The sequence below is a fragment of the Cyrtonyx montezumae genome, unplaced genomic scaffold (genome assembly GCF_038088225.1).
Source record: "Cyrtonyx montezumae isolate F1298 unplaced genomic scaffold, pur_monq_1.0 scaffold_7, whole genome shotgun sequence".
NCBI lineage: Eukaryota > Metazoa > Chordata > Aves > Galliformes > Odontophoridae > Cyrtonyx > Cyrtonyx montezumae.
Window position 1 is genome coordinate 18,156,589 of NW_027072078.1, and position 24,307 is coordinate 18,180,895.

The following is a 24,307-nucleotide window of genomic DNA, read 5'->3' on the forward strand; positions in this document are numbered from 1 at the left end:
TCCTCCTCTTCTCACTATGACTGTGTGATGTCCTAGCAAAGACAAAACCGGGACCAGACAGACTTTGTTTAGGAAAAATATTTGCAGACTCCTAGTTTGTTGCTTCTCCCCCCCCCCCCACCTTTTTTCCTCATTACACAATGTGCTTATATGGCAAAGTTTGGGTTGAAATCAGAAGTCTGGACTTTTTTCCATTTGTACATCTTTTCTAATGCACCTTTTTCTTCCAGACGTGCTGTCTGAGAATATCCCTGAAAAGAAAACATTTAAAAGATGTGGGGGGGACATTTTTTACTCTTTTCTCTGAGATAGCTGTTGTGGGAGGTGAGGAGTGTAGCCGAAGAGCTGCTGTGCTGTCATTGTATCACTCTGGAACCTGTGAGGCTGTTATTCTTATAGAGTGGCCTATTGCAGCAGTGTTACAATGATGATCTGTTATGAAATTACTGTGCTGAACATGTGAATTATTAATGCGTTACCTGATTAAAAATCGAAGTGAAGATTGATTTCAGGAGCTGAGAGATGGTTACCACAAATACACTTTAAAATACAGTCCTCGTTTTAGAGGTTAGCCAGTATCATCTGTTCCTAGAGTCTTCTGGTATAGTTTGTTAACATGTGACATATGAAGAGGAAGAGATGGAATTCAAGGTGTCTTGGCACAGTTTCAAGAAATTAGACTGAGGCAAAACTGTGTTCTGTACTGTGAAAGGATGTTTTGTTTGTTTATTTTACCCATTGAGATGCTTCCTCAGAAAAGGAAACATTATTCTCTTTTTGTAGGTGCATTCCTATCTGGTGGAAATGTGATGGGCAGAGAGACTGTCGAGATGGCTCTGATGAGCCCCCTACCTGTCCACAGCGTTACTGCCCTGTTGGTCAGTTCCAATGTAATGATGGAAACTGCACAAGTCCACATTTCTTATGTAATACTCTGTCAGATTGCCATGACAGATCAGATGAAGATCCTGTGCTTTGTGGTATGTTACCAGTAATAATGTTAAGTGAGCTTTGCCAGTACAAACTATGTAAACAAAATATATTATTATCATTATCCTCTTCTCGCAGGTGAAAATGGGAGGTAGAGAGATACAGGTCCTAATTGTCTAGTCTTGCACTTACAAGAGTAGTTTATCTCAACACAGAAGAGAGCAAAAGAGAGTAAAAGTATACAAAATGTAGAATTTTCTTATACCATTGAGTCAGATTTGCGCTGGGAGTAGAATCCACTCTGTTTTATCTTGTGTAAATCAACGATCTATATGAGAAATCTAAGCCTTCCTGATCAGCACATAGGTGCACTCTTTTTTCCCATATTCTCCAGGTTTTTGTGATAAGGTAAAATTATTTCACACTCTGTGTTGCATAAAACCCAATACATGTGGGAGGATTGTTTTGGAGAGCTGTTTGTGATGGTAGTATTTTGATGATGGAGACTAAGAATGCTTGCGGTATAATGTCATTGCCCTAGAAACCTTATTCCACATACTTATATCTAAATTAGAAAACATATTGGTAATCTTCTGCTTATAAATAATGTATTTCTAGCAGGTGTGAGCATAGTAATATAAAGGAAAACAACATAAAGGAAAACAACAGTGTGGTTGTGTAATTTACTTTCATTGCCATTCGTTAGCAAAGTTTCTAACAATGACAATTATATGAAATTTCAATTTTACATGAATTTCAAAAAGCTAAACTCTTAAATATGGCACAAGGGATTATTTAAAATACAAATTTGACAGCTGCATAACATGTCACTATTTTTATGTCCTGGGTATACTTCTAAGTCAGTTTTGATCTATATAGCTCCTTTTGTTCATCATCTTTTATATGAAAGTAGAATCTTTTAGTTTAGAAAATATGTGGTAATCATAATATATTGCTTCCTTTTGAAGAATTTTTCAAGTATACATGAAATAGCAGTAGGGTAGTGTCCAGTGAGATGTAAGGAGTCTGGAAATTTTGTGTGAGGTTAGTGTTGACTCTTCTTTCCATAGATCTTCAAATCTCCCCCACTTTGCTAGTACTACTAACATTAGTGTTCCATGCCTTGTTCTTGGGAATAGAGGGTGTACATTTACAGATTACGGAGCTGTCATTAGCATGATCTTCTAAGTTTGGTAGCCTGTTCCTTCATAGCTTAGAAGAGCAGACATATCAGGCAATATGAATCTAAGTTGATAGCATGGCTAGAGGCAGAATTTCACTTCTCTGCTTAGTGGTTGGGAGTCTCCGCCTCCATCATACTTGAATACTGGGGTTAGTCCCTCCTTTTTAGGAGAAGATAGTACAATCTCATTCCTTGAAAAACTTACAGCCTTAGTGAGCTTGTGGGAAATGCGCCCTGTAGCATTAGGAACCTGTACCTCAACTGGGCAAGTAGATTCTGATATTTTAGATGTTTGTTGCCTTTAAGAAAAAAAAAAAAAAGTAGCATAGACATGATAAATGTCTACTGAGGTAACACTGCTGCAGCAGACAATTCCTGTAAGTATCCTGATAGCCAATTTGTTTTTCAGCTAATCACCAGTGTGAAACCCATCAGTGGCAATGTGCCAATAAACGATGCATCCCAGAAGCCTGGCAGTGTGATAGAGAGGATGACTGTGGTGACAACTCAGATGAAGATACTACTCACTGTGCAAGTAGGACCTGTCCCCCAGGCCAATTTAAATGTGACAATGGACGCTGCATCCCAGAGTCCTGGAAGTGTGATGTGGATGATGACTGTGGTGATAATTCTGACGAGCCATTCCACGAATGCAGTAAGCATTTAGCTGTAGTAAGATGCCTACATTATGGTGCACCAAAAGCAGAGCAGACTGCGTTAGTTAATTTACCTGTGGTTGGAAATTAATGGGAAATAAATATTTATTTCAAGGTAGCTGCTGACATGGTAAAGAGTACTAGAAAGCATAGATTCTATGTGATAATTCACTGCTTTGTCATTCTTGCAAATGAGGATGCTTAATTATGCTGACTTGTTAGCAAGAGCTGACATTATCTCACACTGACCTTCACACTAGCATTATCATTCACTTGGTCCTTAAAAATATTTTGTAAAAAAGGTTATGTGCTTACAGAATCTATTGCCTATATGGAAGCAGTGAATGCTAGTTCACCAATTTCTACCTTACTCCACTTTGGCATGCTTTTAATGGGGGGGAAAAAAAAAAAGGAAAATATGTCATGGTGATAAGTCCAGTAATAGAAAGTATTGACTGCAAATCATTACCAATCAATTTTCTGGCTAACAGCTAACAACTACTACTTGTGTTGCAGTGGGCCCTGCTTATCGTTGTGACAACCACACACAGTTCAGCTGTAGAACCAGCTACCGTTGCATACCACTGTGGGCAGTGTGCAATGGGAATGATGACTGCAGAGACAACAGCGATGAGCAAGGCTGTGGTATGTCTGAAAAAGAAGATCCACTCAGCATAATTTGTACCAAAAAGATTTCTTTAATTTGTAAACATCTGGGGTTTCTGATAATCTTTTCAGTAATCATGAATCTGGGATTTTTTTATCAATATAATCTAATTTAACTAGTAGTTACCTGTCTTTAGGAAAAATTATGTGTGTAGAAATGATTCCAGTCATTTTACCCGGTTTTTGACACAGATGTCTCTATCTACTTCCATTAACTCTGGTCCTTTTCATCTCATCCAAAGACTATACTAATGTGTGCTGGTCTCATGTTTTATTGGCAAATGGTTTATGCTGCAGAGGAGATGACTTGCAGTCCTCTTGGAGATTTCCGTTGTGACAATCATCGGTGTATCCCACTGCGCTGGAAATGTGATGGAGATAATGACTGTGGAGATCAGTCTGATGAGCGCAACTGCAGTGAGTTCTTTTTTTGCCATAACAGTGTAGTCTGACTTTTGACTGAACTAGCCCTTTGTTTCTTGCAGTCTGTGACAGACAGATCTCAATTGCAATCATTTGATGGTTTTACTTTACAATCTGTATTTTCTTTGCTGAACTATCACAATAATGTCTCAAGGAAGCATTTTTGATCAATAAAAAAACTGATAAATCTAGTCATCACTATAAGATAAATTCCCATTTTCCGCTAGGAAATGACATTCAAATTCTTCCCTGTATTCAGATATAGGAGTACATGGTTTTTTACATAGTTAACCAAGATTACTTTTTCTTGATTTGGAGTACAAATTCCTCTTGCCTAAGTATGTGATAATTTTTTTTTTCCATGTAATGAGGATCAAAAAGCAAACAGTATGGGGAAAGGCTGATATACAGTTTTAATTTATATTATATCATTGGCAGTACTGCTTTTGTCTGTTTTAGTAAGACAGGTGTGGATATTTAAATCCACAGCTGAGAAAATCTGTAAGTTTGTACTTTCATTTTAAATGAAGGTCCTCGAGAATGCACAGAAAGTGAATACCGTTGTGACAATTTGCGCTGCATTCCTTCCCGCTGGGTCTGTGATCATGATGATGACTGTGAAGACAATTCAGATGAACGTGACTGTGGTGTGTATTACCTGGATGCTGCCTCTAATGCTTTGTTTCTAAATCAGAAAGTTTTCTGCAAAATGGTATTTTATGGGAAGCATCTTTAATGGAGCAGCTATCACAGTTTTAGTGGTCTGGGATGACGTTGCAGTCTTCTGTAGGATGATGTTCTCTGAAACTGAATGCTTCATAGGATTTGAAGGAAGAGATATTTCAACAGTTACTTCTGAATCTTTTCAGAGCTGAGGACCTGCCACCCAGGTTATTTCCAGTGCAATAGTGGGCACTGTGTTGCAGAGCGCTTCAGATGTGATGGAAATGCGGACTGCCTTGATTTCTCTGATGAAATAACTTGTCGTGAGTTTCAAGTTTTGTAATTGGTGCTCATTGAGCATACTTCCAGAAAGAGATGCACTTTACTGTCTCTTTACATGAGATGTCTCCTTAGAGGTACTACATTCCACGACAGTAGGTGCTGTCAGTAGAAACTGAGGAGAATAGTGTTCTGAATCAGTTTTTTAATGTTAGTAGGTTGACTTCTCTTACATTAATTGTAAGCACAGTTATAATGCTAGGAAATATCAATATGTTTACCAGGTCAGCAGAAGGTAGATGTGTGAGTGAGTTAGAATTCTTAATTATCCCACTTACACTGCAGGGTCCACTCTTTCCACTTGACCTGTATTCTAAAAATGTTTTGCAATAGAATGGGATTTTATGATGTTTTAAAGAGCAGATAGCTTCAATCTGTTGATTTCCTCTATCTATTGGTCTGCAGTGAAGAAATACTCTAGTATTTGCATTACAACAGTTAATAATAATGTCATAATAATTTTGTATTTTTCAGCCACACGGTATCCTAATGGTACATACTGTCCACCCATGATGTTTGAGTGTAAAAACCATGTCTGTATCCAGCCATACTGGAAATGTGATGGTGATAATGACTGTGGAGATGACTCTGATGAGGAACTTCACCTTTGCTGTAAGAGAGAAAATTTGTATCAAAATATTAAAATGTAGAATAAAACGTGATTACAATAGGAGAAGTATATCAAAGAATAAGGGTGGTACTTTATATTTTCAAATGGGATAGTTAAAATAAAGGCATCAGTTTGCCATTAAAGTTATAATTCACATAATGTACATTCTCAAAGGTGAGTCTTCAAAGCCATCAATAGAGTCAAAATGTCTTTCTAAATATGGATGAGTAGGATTGACTTTAGCTCGATGAGAGGTGTAACACATGCATTGGAAATGATATTTGTTAGGTATGAACTAAATAACCACTATAACCACTTAACTCTATCAGCTTTATAAACAAATCTAGAAACCTCAGTGTTATAGTTATATGTAATTATAGGATATCTCTTTGGCCAAAGATTGTATACTGTCTTCGGACAAAAAAATACGTAGTGCCCTGACATACGGTCACCAAAATATAGAGAAAATATTCTGAAAGCCACCACAATACGTTTTGAAAATATAGGAAATGTTTTAGTTTTGAAGGTTAAAACTGATCAGGATAGCTTGTGACTCAGTGCCATGAAGTATCAGTGTGACTAACTCAATCTTTTCAGTGGATATTGCTTGTGAATCTCCGTTCCGTTTCCGATGCGAAAACAATCGCTGTATATATAGTCATGAGCTGTGCAACCAGGAGGATGACTGTGGAGATGGAAGTGATGAGAAAGAGGAACACTGTAAGTACACAGAGAATTAAGCAGCAAATAGGAAATTCAGTAATTGTGATGTGTTTTTGAAGGCCTTCAGCATTATTAAATGTCAAAATCAAACATAAGTATATGAAAACCAGTTTATTGTTATTGATACAGTGTATTCACAGTTCTCCATGTAAGTAGCAAAAATAAACGTTTGCCTGAAAAGTACAGAGTATGTTTTTTGAAATAAAATTTTATTTTATTATGAACTTTACTTATTGTTTCTATTCTTCAATAAAGTCCTTTTAAAACAAGAAAGATTTGTTTGTATTGTGAGATAAGGATGGGATGGATAGATGGGACTTCTTTAAATGGATAACTAGGTACTTGCAAATTTTATAGCGCTGCTATGTACGTAGTAAATTTTTATATTTAAGGCCAAATCCTACAGAAGCTTTGTTAATGTTCAGTAGGATTTTGCCCTCAAATATATTATGTAATTTGTATTGACTGAGTTGATTTTTATATTGTGAAGTGTAATCATTTTTTTTTGTTGTTTATTGAGCAACCAAAATAAGCTAACTTACTTGTTGGCTCTATTGTGCAATTTTCTTAAAGTTAATAGTTTACTAATATCTCAATCTCTTGAAGACTGCAGTAGGTGTATTAAGTAAAGTTAAATGGTATTAATAGGTTTGTACTATTAAAAAAAATAAATTACTTAGCTATTAACAGGGAGACTGTATCTTCTGCCTTCGTAAGATAGAGAGTAATCTTTCAGTTCATTGAGGCGTGACTAGAGGTGAGGAAGGCCCTGGTTAGCTCTGGTACAGACTTGCAGAGTCACACTAGTCATTATTTTACCAGATTGCATTTTCCTTCCTCATTGAAAATGTGTAATAGTGCTGTCTGTTGGGACTGTATAACTGAAGTTGTGATACAAGACTGCTTATCTTCTCAACTGTAGGTAGAGAACCAACCCCAAGACCTTGTACAACTGAAGAATTCAAGTGCAGTAATGGAAACTGTATTCCTCTACATTATGTTTGTGACAATTACGATGACTGTGGAGACCATTTTGATGAAATGGGCTGCAGTAAGTAGTAATAGAATACAAAAATTCAGTGCTATTGAAATAAACATTTCAGAAGCAGTACATGTTTCTTGGGTAGAATACTAAGAAGTATTAATGCTGAATTAGCCTGTGAGGGGTTTAATCTGATTAGACATGACAATGTCATTTTTTTCCATCTTTGAAGAAAAGCCTTCAGAAATTCAGTGCTGATTTCTCTGTTTCACATACATTTCTAGTTGTCTTTAGGCAGTACAACCTAGTGCAATGACTTGATGAAAATATAAAATTATGGAAATAATGTGAAACAGTGAAAATCAAAGACATCTCCTGGCATTCAACATTCTGCATTTGTGGATAGATGTGAATGCAGGTCAGATATTAATGTTCCTAACCTTCCCTACATCAAAAACCTAACATGTTGAGAGAAAAGGTTTTGTGTGTGTACAAAGATTTTGTTTCTACATATATATTTAATAGAGGTGTTTAAATTAGCACTAGAATGTGTATATTATGATAGAGATAATAAGCTTAATGTAATGTCTTAGTGTCTTATGCTCCATCAGTAAACATGCATTACTTCTTTTTTTTACTTACATACAGTGTATCTGAATATGAAAGAACTTTGTATATATGTAAAGTATGTCAAAATCGATTTAATTCTATATGTACTCTGAGAAGAATACAATTTTCTATCTGTCATAGGTTATCTATCATACTGTCTTTTCCATTATAAGCATATCTCAAAGGGTAGTGCATTCTATGCAATGACCTATACTGACTTCAGAAGGCTTTAAATGATGGACTGAGTGAACAAGCTGTCTGTGCCATATGTGGTAGCAATTAAGAATACTTTTTTCTTAGGTGATAAGGAAAGAACAGATAAGAAGAGGGTAGGTTGGCCAAGCTAGGAATTAGTCAAGTTTGTCAAATAGATTCTGCAGTTGCTGCAAATACTGTTAAGGATCTGGGCGTGGTTGATTACGGCTGTTTATCCTGATCCTGATAACCTGCTTCTACAGGTGAAACTATTCTTAGTTGACTCTTGAATGATGCTTACTGTGCTCTGTAAGTTACTTATGTCTTACAGATAGGATGTTCACGTTAATTGGATTTCACTTAGAAAACTAACACTGTCATTGAAAATAGCTGTCAGAGAGACAGCAGTCACAATTATTACTTCCTTAAAACTTCATTTTTTGTTTATAAGTGTCTAATTTACATTATTTTCAGATCCTGGAACAGAACGAACTTGTGCAGAAAATATCTGTGAACATAACTGTACCAACTTGACCGAAGGAGGCTTTATCTGTTCCTGTAGGCCAGGTTACAAAGCCAGTGAAAATAACCGAAACTCCTGTGATGGTATTTTCAGTCTTCTAAACATCTTATCACTGACAAGTGCTCAATGACCTAACACTTCATCATCCTATACGACTACTTATTATTGCATTGTAACAGGATCTCTGTACATTTACCAGAGCTTCTTAAACTATTTTGCCTTCATTCTATACCAATAAAATATTGTGGGGAGTTTACCAAAAATGTGCTTCTGGTGATCATGCAGCATAGTACCGTCATGTTTACTATTTCAGTCTATTCTGATGAGATTGCTTCTTTTGTTAGTCCCAGATCTAATGGATGATTTGTATAGTTTTATTAAACATAGTAGAAGGCCACTCCTCCTGATCCTTCCTGCTGATATAGTTTCTTAGGGACGAGGTCTTTTTGCTTCACCATTTCTACGAGGTTTTGGCATCTCAGTGTAGTTCATCAAAGAAAGATGAGATGAAGCAGATATAACACAAAAATACATGATCAAAAATGTGGTTCTGAAAAGTAATCTGATAAGCAGTATCTGGAGTTCTTTTAGATAACTGATGTTGATGTTAAAGATCATTTATTAGGTCATTGATCTTTTACAGTATATGGGGAAGGGTTAAGCCTACTGCTTCATAGAGTAAGGATGACCAAGTCGTGAGAGAAAGAGATTAAGCTCCGTGTGTCTTTTCTTTACAGATATCAATGAATGCGAGATCTTTGGAACATGTACCCAGGACTGCAAAAATTCCAAAGGAAGCTATGAATGTTTTTGTGCGGATGGCTTCAAGTCTGTTGGTGATCAACAAGGGAAACAGTGTGCAGCTAATGGTATGTTAAGCAACAGCAAGATTGATTGCTACCTGTAAAGAGCAAGAGTAGATAGAGAGCTGGTTCAGCAGATAACAGTGGTAGAACAGTAGTACAGAGCTGAAGAAAAAAGTGAAAAAATTGTCAGCACAATAGTATTGTATAAAATACCGAAACAGTTTTGTATTTAGATAATTACTTATAGTGTAACAGCTTTAAGAGATAGTGGATGATGTTATGGTACGTGGATTTCTCCCCCTCTACTCAGCTCTTGTGAGGCCCCATCTGGAAGACTGTGTCCAGGCCTCAGGCCCCCAGCAAACAGAAGGAAGAAGGAGGCCTAGGATTTAAGTCCATGACTCCAAGCTGGACACTGTCATGTAAAAAAAAAGGCTGTACAATTACATTTTCTCACCAGCACAGTGAGCCAGGTGAGACTCACACCTCTGTGGAGTATTGAAGCTAAACCCAAATTAGCCTGTGGCCAGATAGGAAAGTATTCTGAATCGGGTAGAAGAGCTAAGGCAGCTGCTTAACTCAAATTACTGAGTAAGTGTTAATACTTACTGAAATTGTTCCCCATTTTGTGGGGTGGTAAGATCTGAGCTGTGCAGAGTATGCCTGCATTCTGCTTTGGTGATGTGAGGTGGTAACATGCCAGTGCTGTAAGGACTTCTTAGTGATTATGGCTGTGCAGAGTCTATGGTGAAAAGGGTGATACTCTGCTCAGTGGTATGTCCAGGGTGTTTAATTGCAAAACTGTGTGATTTGAAAGCTCTCAAGCTTCAGAAGCAGTCCTGTGTCCCTTCTACTTTCTTATTCAGAGAGAAATTGTCACAGTTTAGTTTTGACTATACGTGAATTTCTTTGTGGGCTTTTTTTTTCTAAAAATAAATGTACATAAGAAAAATTTTAATTATCATTGTCTAGGTAATCCTCCATTGTTGCTGCTGCCAGATAATGTGCGCATTCGAAGATACAATATCTCATCAGAACAGTACTCTGACTATATTGATAACCAGGAGCGCATCCAAGCTCTGGATTATGATTGGGACCCTGAGGGGATAGGCCTAAGTGAGTATGTGTAGAAAATTAATATTCAGCCACGCAGTGGCTGGTTGAAAAAGACACATTTCATATTTAGTTCATGTTGGAAATCAAAATCAGACTAGATAGATAAATTAAGTGGACAGATCTTGTTTGAATGTGCCCATCCCCTCTTCTTGTTCTTCAGCATCGGTGTAGTTCCTTTTAATGCTTTACTTTGATCTTACATATTTTTTGTTCTTTTTCCTTTTGTTTTGGTATGAATCCAGCTGTGGAATTGTTGCTTTTTAGGATTATGCAATAGTAGATGACTGCTATGAACAAGCCCTTTTTTCTTATCTCCTGCTTCTGCTGATCCCCAAACCTGATTCAAGTCCTGTAAGAACTCAGCTAAACTAATTAATATCCTGTGCAAAAGGTTCAAAGTTAAGGTTCTTTACTCCTGAAAAATGTGATAAGTATTTCTTTATAACCTACGTCACGATCATTTTAGGTGTACTTATCAACTATGAGAATCATAGACCACTAATGCAATGTATGTAGTTTAATTTCTGCATTCTTATGAATAAAAAAATTGGAAATAGAATCTTGACAAAATTGCTTCTGAAAAATTAGAATTTCCAAAAAATTTGGAATAACTAGACATTAAAAAATCTTTTTTTTTTTTTTTTTGTTAAGGTATTGTGTACTTCAGCATTCTGGCACAGGGTTCTCAGTTTGGAGCCATCAAACGTGCCTATCTGCCCACCTTTGACAGCAGTAGAAACAATCCTACAAAAGAAGTTGACTTGAATCTCAGATACATAGTTAATCCTGATGGGTTAGCTGTTGACTGGGTTGGAAGGTGAGTGTACTGAAAAGCTAGTAAAATGTTGTGCATTTAATATGTCAAGGATCTAACAGGGAGTGAAAAATATACTTTTTTTTTCCTTGTTAATTCTCTCTGTTTTACGTTACTTGCTTTGAAGGTAATCCAAAGGCACAGACAGCAGATCAATTGGTCAAATGTAGATTGAAGATGGCACCATGTATTCTTTGAGGAAACTTGTATTGTTCCACAAGTGGCAGATCAGCTATGGTCAGTTAGTGATGATTTGCTAGCCTTCATGACAGATGAATTCTTCTTTGAGGACTCAAGTAAACTTGAAAACAAGTTTTCACTACTGTTGAAAGGAGATCTTCCCAGTCTGTAGCCGTGTTTCTTTTCTGTTTTCTCATTTCTTACTACCCTTGTGGTGTATGAGCTAGTCCCAGAGTAATGCTGCTCTGAAGTCTGATGATTATACATTTTCTCAAAAAATGATTGTTTCTGTAACTGTGCCTGAAAGAATGATGGTTTTATTTCCTTCATCTTTTGGCTGTGACTACTCTTCAGGCGAACATATGGCAATATTTTTTTTTGTTGTTTGTTTGTTTACTTAATCCTAGAAATGATGATATTGCTCCTCATTTTTTCTTCCTTGGAGAAAAACTGAAAAAGTTGGGCATAACTTTTGTAATTTTAACTCTGATGTTGATTGTGTCAAAAAGTTCATGTTGGTGGTGAAAATTTTCAGATGTAATCCAATTTCATTTTATTGATTTCGTTTTGTTTTTTACGTAGCTTTAATTCTTTTATTATTATTATTTTTCTGTCAAGTAGAAGCCATATACTTTTAAAATGTTCTGTTTTCTGTATTTTAGACATCTTTACTGGACTGATGCAGGGACTAATCGAATAGAGGTGGCAAAATTAGATGGACGGTACAGAAAATGGCTTATCTTTTCTTTGCTGGATCAACCAGCAGCTATTGCTGTCAATCCAAAACGTGGGTAAGTTACTACAGGACTTTTCAGAATTACTTTCAATATTACTCAGTAAAAAAATAAAAAATAAGAAATCACAATGATAAACTTGACAGGAAGGACTAATTTTCCTGATTAAATTCAGGTTTTTCCTTTTATTGATGTTAAGAAATTTTTATATAGGATGTTCGTAAATATATTTTAGGATTAGATTTCATACAGTTACTTGTATTGGTGATGACAGCAGGTAGGCCAAATAAAGATTTCCTTTCTATAATGCTATGTGCTCACCAAATTTCTACATAAATTTCTATATTGTGACTGACATAAGGAAATTTATGTGAACCTCTTTTTACTAACTTCCAAGTAGTGGAGAAATATCCTCATTCTGTGAAAAACGATGTAAATACACTGGTATGTTAAACAGCAGTGCTTGGGGCACTTTGTATTAGATGACCTATCACAGGATACTGTGATATATGCTTCAAAACTGGAGTAAAGCAGCACAGTTCCTTGATGTCATTTGGACTCAGTAGCTTTATCTTGACTAATTAGTGCTCAAAATATTCAGTCATTTTTCTTCCATTAAGAATGAGTGTCTCTGAAATCACTTTCTCTCCAAACTGGGACTTGAGATGCAAACATCTTTTATCTTCTGTATATGTAACATGCTTGTTCTGTGAACTTGGTGTGACTTTACTAATCTCACCTGCAGAACATAGGCTGCTGATGAGCAGCTTTATATTTCATGACTGACCTGTTCAGTTAAACTCTTGTGTATGTGGAAATTCTGAACTATACTGAATTCTGGTTGTGTTCTTTCAGGCTCATGTACTGGACTGACTGGGGAAGGCAACCCAAGATTGAATGTGCCTGGATGGATGGGCAGCAAAGACAAACTTTGGTCTCTGAAGACCTTGGCTGGCCAACGGGTCTTTCTATTGATTATTTGAACAATGATAGGATCTACTGGAGTGATTCTAAAGAAAATATTATTGAATCTATGAGACATGATGGGACAGATAGAACCGTAGTATTACGTGGAGGTAAGAATTTATTATGGAACTCACAGAATAGTAACCAAAATGTGTGTTTAACAAGCATCTGGTGTGCACGCGAGGGCTAAATTTTAAAGAGCTTTTCAAAGTGCAAGACTAGGTAGCATTTTCTCCTCCATTATACAGGGTTATGTAGTACACCAGGTTCAAAGCTCATAATGCCTGGAAACCAGATTCCCTGTGAGTACGTGACCAACTTAGGGACAATATGGCAAATTAGTTTCTTGCTTTTTTAATGTATGTTATTGAGCAGTTTGCAGGTACCAATGTCATGAGGTGGTCAGTCATGTGATGATATTTGTCTCCTGCTATGAATTTATCGAAGTGAAAGGATTAAATGATGTATTTAGCTGAAGAATAGCAGTTGTTTTGTTCTTGCTAGAGACTTGCTTGCTGACATTCTACTGTTTGGTTCTTTTGAGAAGTAGGCAGTCCATACAGCCTTGATGTCTTTGAAGGCCATTTATATTGGATAGCTAAAGAACGAGGAGAAGTCTGGAAAAAAGATAAATTTGGAAATGGAGAAAAAGTGAAAGTGCTGACTGTAAATCCATGGCTTACACAAGTGCGCATCTATCACCAGCATAGATACAATCAGTCAGGTAGGTAATCAGTACCCTGGATGAGCCACTCCTTGCTGTGAGATTGAAGTTGGTATTGTCGATTTCAAAAAGAGCTTAATAACCTTCTGATAACACGTCATCAGCACGTGGTGTTATTTCTGAAAATAAAAAAATGAGTGTCCAGTAAGTATTTTCTACATACTTAAAATGGAATCAGCTGTGAAATAGCATACACTGTTCCTCAGAGTCAATTAGTAATAGATCATGGCCATGTCCTTTCCCTTTTTACTTTCATCTTGGAACTGTTTGATATGGCAGTCACAATACGAGCTTATCCCTGTAATATAGAAACTATTAGCCGCTTAATACTGTTCCTAGGGGGATGTTATAACTATGACATGTCTGCATTAATCACAGGGGAGATACCCAGAACATCTAGCATGCACTTCTTCAAAGATGTTTTGGCTTTCAGAAGCAAAAGGCCGCCTGTTCTGTTTCTTCACTTCCTGGTATTATACAGCCTTCCAACAACTGTGGTCTCTCACTTAGGAAGAAAGTAAGAAAAGGCAGACAGGAGGCTTTAGAAATGCAGTGTTTTGACATCAGTTGTTTGAAAAGAAACATCAACAATAAAGGAACAAACAAAAAGAATGATATTTAGACTTGTTTTGATTTCTTATATGTGGTGTTGATGATACACTACTGACTATGCAGTATCCTGCTTTATTTCAGTAACTGAGATATGGCTGAGCTGCTGCATTGTTCTTCAACTGTCTCTACCACATTTTTTTATCTTTCAGTGCCTAATCCTTGTAAAGATATCTGCAGCCATCTCTGCTTGTTGAGACCAGGAGGATACACCTGTGCTTGTCCTCAAGGGACTCGGTTTGTAGAAGGCAGCAGCACAGAGTGTGATGCAGGTAAAATATTTTGTGAACATGAAAATAAAAGCAGAGGAAGTTTTTCTTTAATACAAGTGCATTACTGAGTTAAAAATTTAGAGAGATGAGCTGACTGATAGATTAGATGTTTTTAAGTCAGGATATATGGCTATTATCCTCAGTTATCTGTGTTTTGTGGTCAGCTTATGTACTTCATATAATCTCTTTGTATGTGATTTGTAAAATAGATACAGGAATACCATTCTAACGTCCAAACTCAGCTGCAAAACTGTTCACAGTTTCTAAATTTTTTTTTTTATTTCAAAAATATGTATTTTTCAAATGCTTTGATTACAGAACTGGAGATTTTCTGACAAACTATGATTTAATCACTTGTGTTTACAATTCTGAATAAGCTATTACATGATCAGTATAATACAGTATGTTAGAAACAAGAAACAAGTTTACAGGGCTCAGAGTATGAACAAAGATAACTTATGGATAATCATATACTGGACAGACTTTTTAGCACTAAAGGTTAGTGTCTGGTTGTTATATAGCAGCAGAGCTGCTCATAGTGCTTCCAAAAGCGCCAATAAAATAAAATTACTCTTCCTTTCCTGAAAAGAAGGCATACTGCTGCAGGATTTATGTTTCTTTAGCACTTTCAGCTTACAATGGCACGAATGGTAGCCAGAATGTTCTTGTCCTTGGAACATCTCTCTATTAAGTTGAGCTTATAACATTATGTCTGGGATTGTTTCCAGTTTCTTTTTCCATATACACAGCATTTCCTCTTGCTTCCATCATCTTAATAATTAGTGATGCTGGTTTCTGTTGACACAAAATGTGACCTGCAATGAACTAGCAGCTGATCTAATAATGAATGAAAGTATACAGTGCAACTTTAGATTAGAATAAGTAGCACTGTTAATTGCTTGCTATTGATTGCCATGAATGCACTGGCATCCACTGATTTTCTGGATTAGTAAGTACATACATGGCAGCTTGCTAACCTGTTATGTTATTATAAGCCATGTTTCATAAACCATATTTTATTTAATTATAAGCCATTATTTTCTGATAACACTTTTAACTTCAATTAAAATACATTTATTTGACGGGAAAAAAAGAAAGAAAGCTGCTGAAAAGTAGCCTGTAAGTTGGTGTGTGTAAGTTCTGTATAAATAAACAAAATGCTTTATGGTATTACTTATTTTACTGAAGATGTTCTGATAGTACGTGTGGCTTTCAATCTTTGCAGCAATTGAGTCCCCTCCCACAATGCCACCAGCATGCAGGTGCATGTATGGAGGAACGTGCTATATAGATGAAAGTGGTCTTCCGAAATGCAAGTGAGTCAGTAGGTTGCTACAGTAGTTTGGGGTCAGATTGTGTTGATTTAGTCATGCACAATAAGTTCAAGGCTTTTAAATGTGCTGGAACTACTTCAGAAAAATATCATACTTTGTCAAGAGCATGTTTAGGAAAAGGAATCACAGAAAAATCTCATAAGCATAAAAATATTAGTAAATAAGCAATGTAAAATTGTATCTATTTGGGAAATAAGTCAGAAAGGCAAACCTCTGTGAAGACTAGTAAAATGTTATGCCAAAATTTTTTATGGGAAAAGCTCAGTAAACACATCTTGAAAGAGCCACTAGGTGCCACCAGTGTTCCAATGAAACAAAATTGTTTGAATAAATGACTAGTTTTCTGACTCAGCAGTTTTTATTTCCACTTCTTATTCCAAGCAGACATATTATCTTTACAATCAGTGAAACATTACTAAGCGCATAGTTAATTTATGGAAAGTGGAAATATTACATAATATATAGAATATAGTAATGAAGCTGAGATTCTGTACTCAGTAAAGGTCTGTCAGTCAGCTGTTCTTCTTATATTTGCAGATGCTTTTATGGCTACACTGGGAATTACTGTGAAATAGGATTGTCAAAGGGAGTGCCTCCTGGAACAAGTAAGCTTCAAGTATATATTACAGTTAATGTTTTGAGTTAAGGAATGTGTAATACGTCACAATGATACTTGTGGAAGAACAAGCTTATAATTCACTGGGCTTTGCTTGCTTGAATATTTGCTTATTCTTCTGTCTTTGATAGCAGCAGTAGCAGTGCTGTTGACAGTCGTACTAATCATAATAATTGGAGTGTTAGCAGTTGGAGGCTTCTTTAACTACAGACGGACAGGCTCCATTTTACCAGCACTTCCCAAACTACCAAGGTATGTTTCAAAGACTTTCATGATTGAGCACTGAGAATATATTTATGCTTAAAAATTTCTGAAAAATCTAGTTTGTTTGCCATGTGCCTGTTCTGCTGGAAATCCGGCAACAGCAATGTTGCAGCAATTTCATTTGAGTGAATTTATTCATTTGTCTGTAAATGAACATTGAAGTAAGAGTAGTCAAAATGTAGCTTCTTGCACCCGTTTGGTGTCTACATAGGCACATGTGAAGATGTGTGATCATTCTGAATGGGGTAACAGGTTAGAAAAACTGCTGAACTAATGCAGGCATATAAATTATAATGCTCTCATTAGTTTGCTTATAGCCATCACAAATTACAAGTGACAACTATGGTTAGAAGAACAACTAAAAGAAACTCTTTTATAAGCTTCCTTCCTGCATATTATGTTCCTTTTTTTGTAGCTTAAGCAGTCTTGTAAAATCAACTGAAAATGGCAATGGGGTAACTTTCCGATCTGGTGCAGATGTAAGCATGGACATAGGAGGTTCTGTTTTTGGAGGAGATACTGCTATAGACAGAGCAATGCAAATGGTAAGATTTAGCTCTGAAATATAGACATATTTCAGTTGTGTCCTTTCTGTGTCGTTTATAGCTGACAAAGGGAAGTCTTTTCTGTAAAAAAGCATAGTGAAGTGATGTGTTCTAGAAAAAAAAAGTGAACATTGAAAGATAATTTTCCATATTAGATTTTTATAAACTGAAAGCAAGGACAAATGCGAACTGTTCTTCAAAATAACATGACTGTCATTTCTCAAGATTTGTATGATAGGAATTAAGTCAGTTACCTGCTTTACTATTTCAGCTTATTCTGAGTGAATACAGCGAATTAATTAGACAAATGAAAATATTGCAGGGAGGAATTTCTTGAGGGCCTTCATGCTCTGTAGAGCACATAAATGTGTAGTTTTCAATTCAGGTTGTGTGTTGCAAAATTCAGAGGGGAAACTCAGCACTAAACACAGAATATATTACTTAGCACAGCAACTTGTATACTTGGACTGTTTCTTATTCTAGTGGTTTAAGCAAATCAAGTTTAAGAGTTTTGCAGACATCATCAAGTATAACTCCATATTTTGTTAGGCATATCTGAGAAATAGCACATCCTTACGTTTTCCTGTTCTGTATAGTTTTCCTATGAAAGAAAATATTTCCCAGTTTACTACAATATGTACAATGCTCAAAAGAGTTTTCCTTCTATAAAAGAAGTCTCAATCATGTTTGAATAGTAAGCACTCGCTGCAAAGTTTGCATTGGAAACTCCCTCACTTTTTAATGTTAAATTTCAAATGTAACTGACAATACAATGAAATGAAACAGCTAGTGAAGACAAGTTCATAACATGTGTATACGACCTTTTCCAGACAAATACTGATTGTTAAAACTAAGTGGCTTTTGTAATGAAATAACCATGTGAACGTTTCAGTAAATACTGGGAAATAGCTCTAGGCTTGAATATTACAGCATTTTTTTTCATGTGTAGAAAAGCTTCATGGTACTTTCCATCTTTCTGGCCTACTGTTGACACACATTGAAGTCCAGATCCAGTTTTTACGTAGCTTGTAACATCCAGGTCTGGGTACAAGCTATTTCTATTTAAGTGGCATTAATGTGCTCTATATATTCAAGCTTCCAATAATAATGATAATAATAGAAGTACTTTACTTGGAAAAGAATGCAAAGGGTTTGCTTTATGGCAGCAAAGAATTGTAGGAAATATTTTCCAAATTTTAACATTGCTTATGCATACGTGGATGTTGGAATGTTGAAGGGATGCTTTTCAATGTTGCTGTTCTTAGCCAATCTAGGCTAAATTGAGAGAGGCAGATGTGAAACTTTTTGCTGTGAGGCATTTGCTTATGGAAATAAGGCAGGTTTAAAGAACTTGAAGTACTCTTCTCATTTTGTTCCCTGTTATTCCTGTGGGCTGTGACAAGCAGCAGGTTAACTGAGCCCGGGCAGGATTTTGCACTGCTTTCATTACCATTCTAGCTGTTAGGGCTTGACTGGCTAGCCCTGGGTGGCTATGCCTGCGTGGTACTGAATACTTGTAAATTGAATGAATCCCTTTTATTTATATATCAGATGCTGCATGTTAAATTTGTTTGACAGACTGAAGCCTCTAAAAAGAACTATTTATTTTTGAATTATGTTTCTTTTGATAATTCCTCCCTATTGAAGGTGTGTTTTTCTTTCCCCATCATAAAATACTCTGAGTCAATAAGTCAACTGTTTTTTGTTTCTTTTTTTTTTTCATTTTTTCAGCTAGGAATTGGAATAATGCTGGAACACAGCATGGTCTTTGCTGTTAAGTCAGAGTGTAAAATAATATATAGTAAACTTGACATTGTACTTTCAGTAGATGCTAGATTTTGTCTAACCCTATATGAAAGTAAACATGGATTTTCCCGAGATGAAGAATTGGATTATAAAGTTGTTCCTGGGAGTGTGGAGATGTGTGGAGATGTTTGCTGTGCTGGAGTTACTGCCTTTTTCTTCTTTTTTTTTTCCTCTGAAGAATGAAAACTTTGCAATAGAGTCAGGGAAACAGCCAATCACATTTGAAAATCCGATGTATGCAACCAGAGATAGTGGAGCCAGTGGAACCAGTGCAGTTACAGTCATTCAACCAACACAGGTAAGAGAAACTTAGGATTGCCTTTCGCATTTCATTTTTCTTACAACTTCCTTTTCTTTGAAGACAGTTAAGTCACCTTTTTTTTCTTCCAGGTGACAGGAGCTGGTACTACGGAGAATGAAAATTTTGAAAATCCTGTGTATGCTTCTGCAGTATCTACTAGGCCAAAGGAACCTCCTCCAAGTACAGACACACCTCAGGTACTTCTACAGCTGTCTTTTTTGGTTTGTGCTCAAAATCAGAGGAATTGAATTGTGAGAGAAACTCCAGTATAGTTTCTGCTCTATGTGAGTAGTGCCATCAAGTTGGCACATGCAGTGTTTGAAGTGCAGCTAACTATTTAAATGACTTTTAAGCTGGTCAGGAAGTGAAAGAAAAGGAATGCAAGTGCAGAATGGCCAGGGGCACACAGTAGGAATCTGCTGAGGTTAAAAACACCCTGACTGGTTCACCAAGATAGCAAGATTGGATTAGAGGATTTCCTTTCACTGTCTGCTGTGATCCATTTTGAAGGCAAATACGAGTCAGAAAATTGTAATGTAAGGCTACAAATTGTCACTGTTTCCCAGCAGAAATGATTATAATGAAGATTTTACTTGGAACTTCTGTACCTTGACAGAAACAGCAGGGTTTATTTTTTTTCTGTAACATATGAAAAGAAAGCACAAGTACATTTTTATTTGAGACAGGGAAAACCTAGCTTCTTTTGGTACTGAAAGACATTTACTCAGAATGTATTGTAAGCATTTTAAAAATATTAGTAATTTTATGCATATTTAAAATTACTAGAAATCACATTTAAAGCTTTTGTTCTTTTTGTTCTCACAGGACATTTTAGCAATCAAAATCCAAGTAGTATCTCATCTAGATTACTTATAATTCATGAAAGATGCATTTGAATGTCTTAGAATCCATCTGCGTGAGCTGATGGTGGCTTGTTTTCACACTCTTTACACATTGTGCACTACAAAAAACCTCTGAACTTTGAAAAGATATTTCTGTCAAACTGATATTGTAATTTCATGTCCTTCAGTAATTTCTTGTGTTGTTCTCAAGGCTGTATTTGACTCTTTTTTTTGAGTGTGCATGGAATGATAGGCTTCCATGAATTAGTCACTTTTATTGCCTTCTGGCCTAGTGTTATGAATACTGCTGGTTATCCTTCAGAGAAGAAAGCTGAATCCCTTGCTTAGTCCATTTATTGGTATCTGTTGAGTTACAGTGGACATATTATATGACCATTTTGTTTCCATTCGTATCTTTTATTGTATTTAAAATGTATGCTCTTTAGGGAAGATGCCTTGTAAAATGGAGCTCTTATTTAATTTGATGTCTTGATGTTCCTTAAAGTAGATAAACAGAATCAAAAATAAAGGACTAGTAATAGTCTAAATGAGAGATCATTTGAATAACACGAAACAACATTTAAAGAGAACATGAAGGTATAATGTGACTACAAGTTTACTTTCATAATTTTGAAATAAAAAACCGAATTTATCTTTTTCCCCAACTGCATATACAATTGTGTGATATAAATGACCATTTCAAATACTTTTTGTGACTTCTCGTGGTTTTTGTGACGAGTCTGATGCAGTCAGATAAACAAGACTCACTCCCATCTGCAGGGGAAAAAAGAGAGTCTGCATCATTCACCTTTTCTCTTGTGTGCGTGATTTGCCATGTTAAAGATGGACAGAAATCATTGAAATATGAGCAGGTATTAAAATGTTTAAATGAGTGCAATTATTTAAAACTACAGCATAGTGGTGTGAGAACGTCCAGCTAAAATGGCAGAGTTAGCAGTCAATCCCAGTGAAAATCTGTCAGCTGTGCTGGCATTTTGCTGAGAAATAGTGAGAAAAATGTCTAAAGCTCTAATAACTTTTATATTTCAGGAATCAAAGTGGAGTTTCTTCAAGAGAAAAATGAAACAGAACACTAATTTTGAAAACCCTATATATGCGGAGGTATTGCTTAATATTGTGTTATGCTATTTTTCAGCTAATGCACTGCTGGACTTTATTTTTGCTTTCAGAGAATAAAGGATATGGGAAAATTCTGATGCTGAGTGAACTGACACATAAATTCCTGCCCTTGTCAAGAGGGGTCTGACATAGTTTTGAGAAAAATAACCAAACTTTGCGCAGAATGAAGTGCTCAGCAGGCACCTAGCTGAGTCTGTTCAACAATTGCCTACTTCTCAGCTTTCCCACCCTAAGCACTGTGGCAAACTCCTGCTCCAGGATCTCATGTGCTAGTTCCTGCTTACAGTGCATTCTGGTATGGCTCAGCGTCTGCAGGCTGTTGTACTACAACTGGGATTAAAGTGTCTAGTGCCTTTTCAGTCCTAGATTTAGCATGAATATAGCCTGCTTATGTAAAAATCTTGATTTTTTTTCCATCCATTCAGTAAGAGGAGACCTTTCTTTTAAGATGTTATGCTGCCTGATCTGGAGGAGTTCTCCCATGGTGTGTTATGAAGCCTTTGAGTTCTACTGACTTGAGCCAGGAATAGCAGCTTTTCATGTTGCAGTTAAGAATTTCCAGAAGGCCTAAGTGCGTAAGAACCTCAATCCCACTGTCATGTGACTGAAACTCAGCTGCCTTTCTGGAGAATTTTGGTTTGTAATGGCTGAACAAGGCAAGAGTTTCAGAAAACCAGAGGTTTATTTCCAAAAGTCAAATAAGCGTAATGATTTATGAACAACAGTAATGCCTGTGTAAACTACATTCATGCGTGCACATGTAGACTAATGAAGTTAGTCTAACAATAACCATTTAAACAGAAGTCCGAGGGTGCAGAGTAAGTATTTTCTCAGCAGAACCTTCTGAGGTGAAATTGGCTTTTGTTAGGTGGTGATTTGCAGTATTAATATATAATGCAGTAAAATATTTGGATATTTAGCTACTATTTCTGGAAGTTGAGATTGAATGTTTTGTATATTGAAATATAAACTTGGATTTTATAATTATTGTTTCAGATGGAAAAGGAACAGCAGCAGGGCACAGAAAATGTCCCTCCTTCCTCTCCTTCACTGCCTGCCAAGATTACTCTGAAGAGAGATCAGCCATTAGCTTATACAGCGACAGAGGATACATTTAAAGACACCGCCAATCTTGTTAAAGAGGACTCTGTTGTATAAGTAGGTAACTGATTTAGGGAAAATGAGATACATCCATTTGCACATGTATTTTTTATAAACAGAAGAGTAAGGTTCACATTCAAATGCTTTATAAAAATATATACATCTTTTAGTCGGTGGCTGGAGATGTATGTTGAAACTATGCCTTGTTTTTTGACAAATGCCAATTGCTATTTTTATGAACAAGTATCATGGTGTACTATATGTATATCTTTGCACTGAACCTGTCTGGAAGTAATGTTATAAATATATTGTAAATGTGTAAATTTTTCAAAGATTATCTTGTTTTTTGCTAATAGATTTCTTCATGGAATTGGTTGCATAAAGATAGGGGTAAAATCATTGTATAGGAGCTTAAACTAAAAGTGCAAACAAGGTGAGTATAGGAGCAGTACTGATTTTACAGGATCTTTTGCATATATATTTGTAACAGTACCTTTTAAAACTTCTACTGGTGCTCTGGGCAATTTTACCACATATTTTTATCTTCTGCTGGATTAGAAATGAGTGTCTTTGTTTAACTTGTGTTAAACAAAAGATGGAAAAGTCAATGCAAAATGTTTTAACTGCCTGGGATAAAACAATTTCCTCTCAATCCATAAGACATACTTTTCCGCTAGGATCCAATTGAAACCATTCAATTAATAGTGTTCTTAAAAATATTTGATATATTTAGATTTTAGTGCCATGAGTACTTAATTTAATAAGATTCTCTCCTGTATACCAGTGGAATAGCTCTGTTCTTAGCTGCAGTCTCTTGAAGTTATTTGTACTATTAAATGAAGTAACCAGATTTATGTAACAGCTTGTTTCCAAACAGCGAAATACAAAAGATACTGCTTCATTTAAGAAATGATTCAGGTTTTTTAATGTGAAAATTTAATTTTATTGACTATTTATTTCCTGAGGTGGACATTATTAGAAAGGGAAACAATTTTTACTAATGCAATCTTTGTAGTTAATCTGCTTATTTTCATAACCTTCTATCAGAATATACCCTGTCTTATAAGTTTTTCTATTAATTAGCCAAGGTAGTTTCCACAGTATGAACTGTTTGAGAAAACTTTGAGTACCACTACAGGAACATGTAGCATTTCTAACTAGTTACTCACATAATTAGAAGATTCCTAAAGTAAAATAATTGAGACTTCTACTGTTTGATTGTTTTATGTCTAAGTTCTCAAAACATATACTATTTCTATTTAGAATACTTCTAATTATTTTGTATTGTATTTTGATTAGAAAAGACTACTGGAAAATGATGCTGCTGAATAAATTTAATAAATGTATTATTTTATCATATCCCTATTCCATAATTTTTTGTCAATGCTGTATGTGCTTTATCACTGTGGAGACTTCAGTGCACTCTGAGATGAAAACAATCTTGCTTTAGATAAATTCAGGTAAGAACAGCTTATGACTACGTAACTGAGGTTTTTTATATAAAATCGCTAATATTTAATCACCATCCCCTTAGGTATGTTAAATAATCAGGCCCTTGAAACAGGAAAATCTTACAGTTGATTTCAGGAAAACAATTATTAAGGTAGCTTAGACTTATTAGACTTAATATTGTGA

The 24,307-nt window shown here is 35.8% G+C and overlaps 1 protein-coding gene across 2 annotated transcripts in view; it reads left to right on the forward strand.

Moving 5' to 3' along the window:
- The window catches only part of LRP2 (LDL receptor related protein 2), a 108,286-nt gene extending 84,257 nt beyond the window's left edge, over positions 1-24,029 (forward strand). The window contains exons 56-80 of one of the 2 annotated variants that reach the window (XM_065751109.1): positions 784-980; positions 2,523-2,768; positions 3,286-3,414; positions 3,733-3,852; positions 4,389-4,505; positions 4,728-4,844; positions 5,335-5,472; positions 6,068-6,190; positions 7,116-7,244; positions 8,454-8,585; positions 9,240-9,371; positions 10,281-10,424; positions 11,076-11,241; positions 12,081-12,209; positions 13,008-13,228; positions 13,666-13,842; positions 14,604-14,723; positions 15,949-16,039; positions 16,595-16,662; positions 16,805-16,925; positions 17,353-17,482; positions 19,467-19,586; positions 19,679-19,786; positions 21,482-21,553; positions 22,568-24,029. In XM_065751109.1, the coding sequence (XP_065607181.1) occupies positions 784-980; positions 2,523-2,768; positions 3,286-3,414; positions 3,733-3,852; positions 4,389-4,505; positions 4,728-4,844; positions 5,335-5,472; positions 6,068-6,190; positions 7,116-7,244; positions 8,454-8,585; positions 9,240-9,371; positions 10,281-10,424; positions 11,076-11,241; positions 12,081-12,209; positions 13,008-13,228; positions 13,666-13,842; positions 14,604-14,723; positions 15,949-16,039; positions 16,595-16,662; positions 16,805-16,925; positions 17,353-17,482; positions 19,467-19,586; positions 19,679-19,786; positions 21,482-21,553; positions 22,568-22,729 (3,409 nt within the window). In that variant the 3' untranslated portion in view covers positions 22,730-24,029. The remainder of the gene's footprint in view (positions 1-783; positions 981-2,522; positions 2,769-3,285; positions 3,415-3,732; positions 3,853-4,388; positions 4,506-4,727; positions 4,845-5,334; positions 5,473-6,067; positions 6,191-7,115; positions 7,245-8,453; positions 8,586-9,239; positions 9,372-10,280; positions 10,425-11,075; positions 11,242-12,080; positions 12,210-13,007; positions 13,229-13,665; positions 13,843-14,603; positions 14,724-15,948; positions 16,040-16,594; positions 16,663-16,804; positions 16,926-17,352; positions 17,483-19,466; positions 19,587-19,678; positions 19,787-21,481; positions 21,554-22,567) is intronic. The other variant, XM_065751110.1, reaches the window with a different exon arrangement.
- The last annotated feature ends 278 nt before the right edge of the window (positions 24,030-24,307 follow it).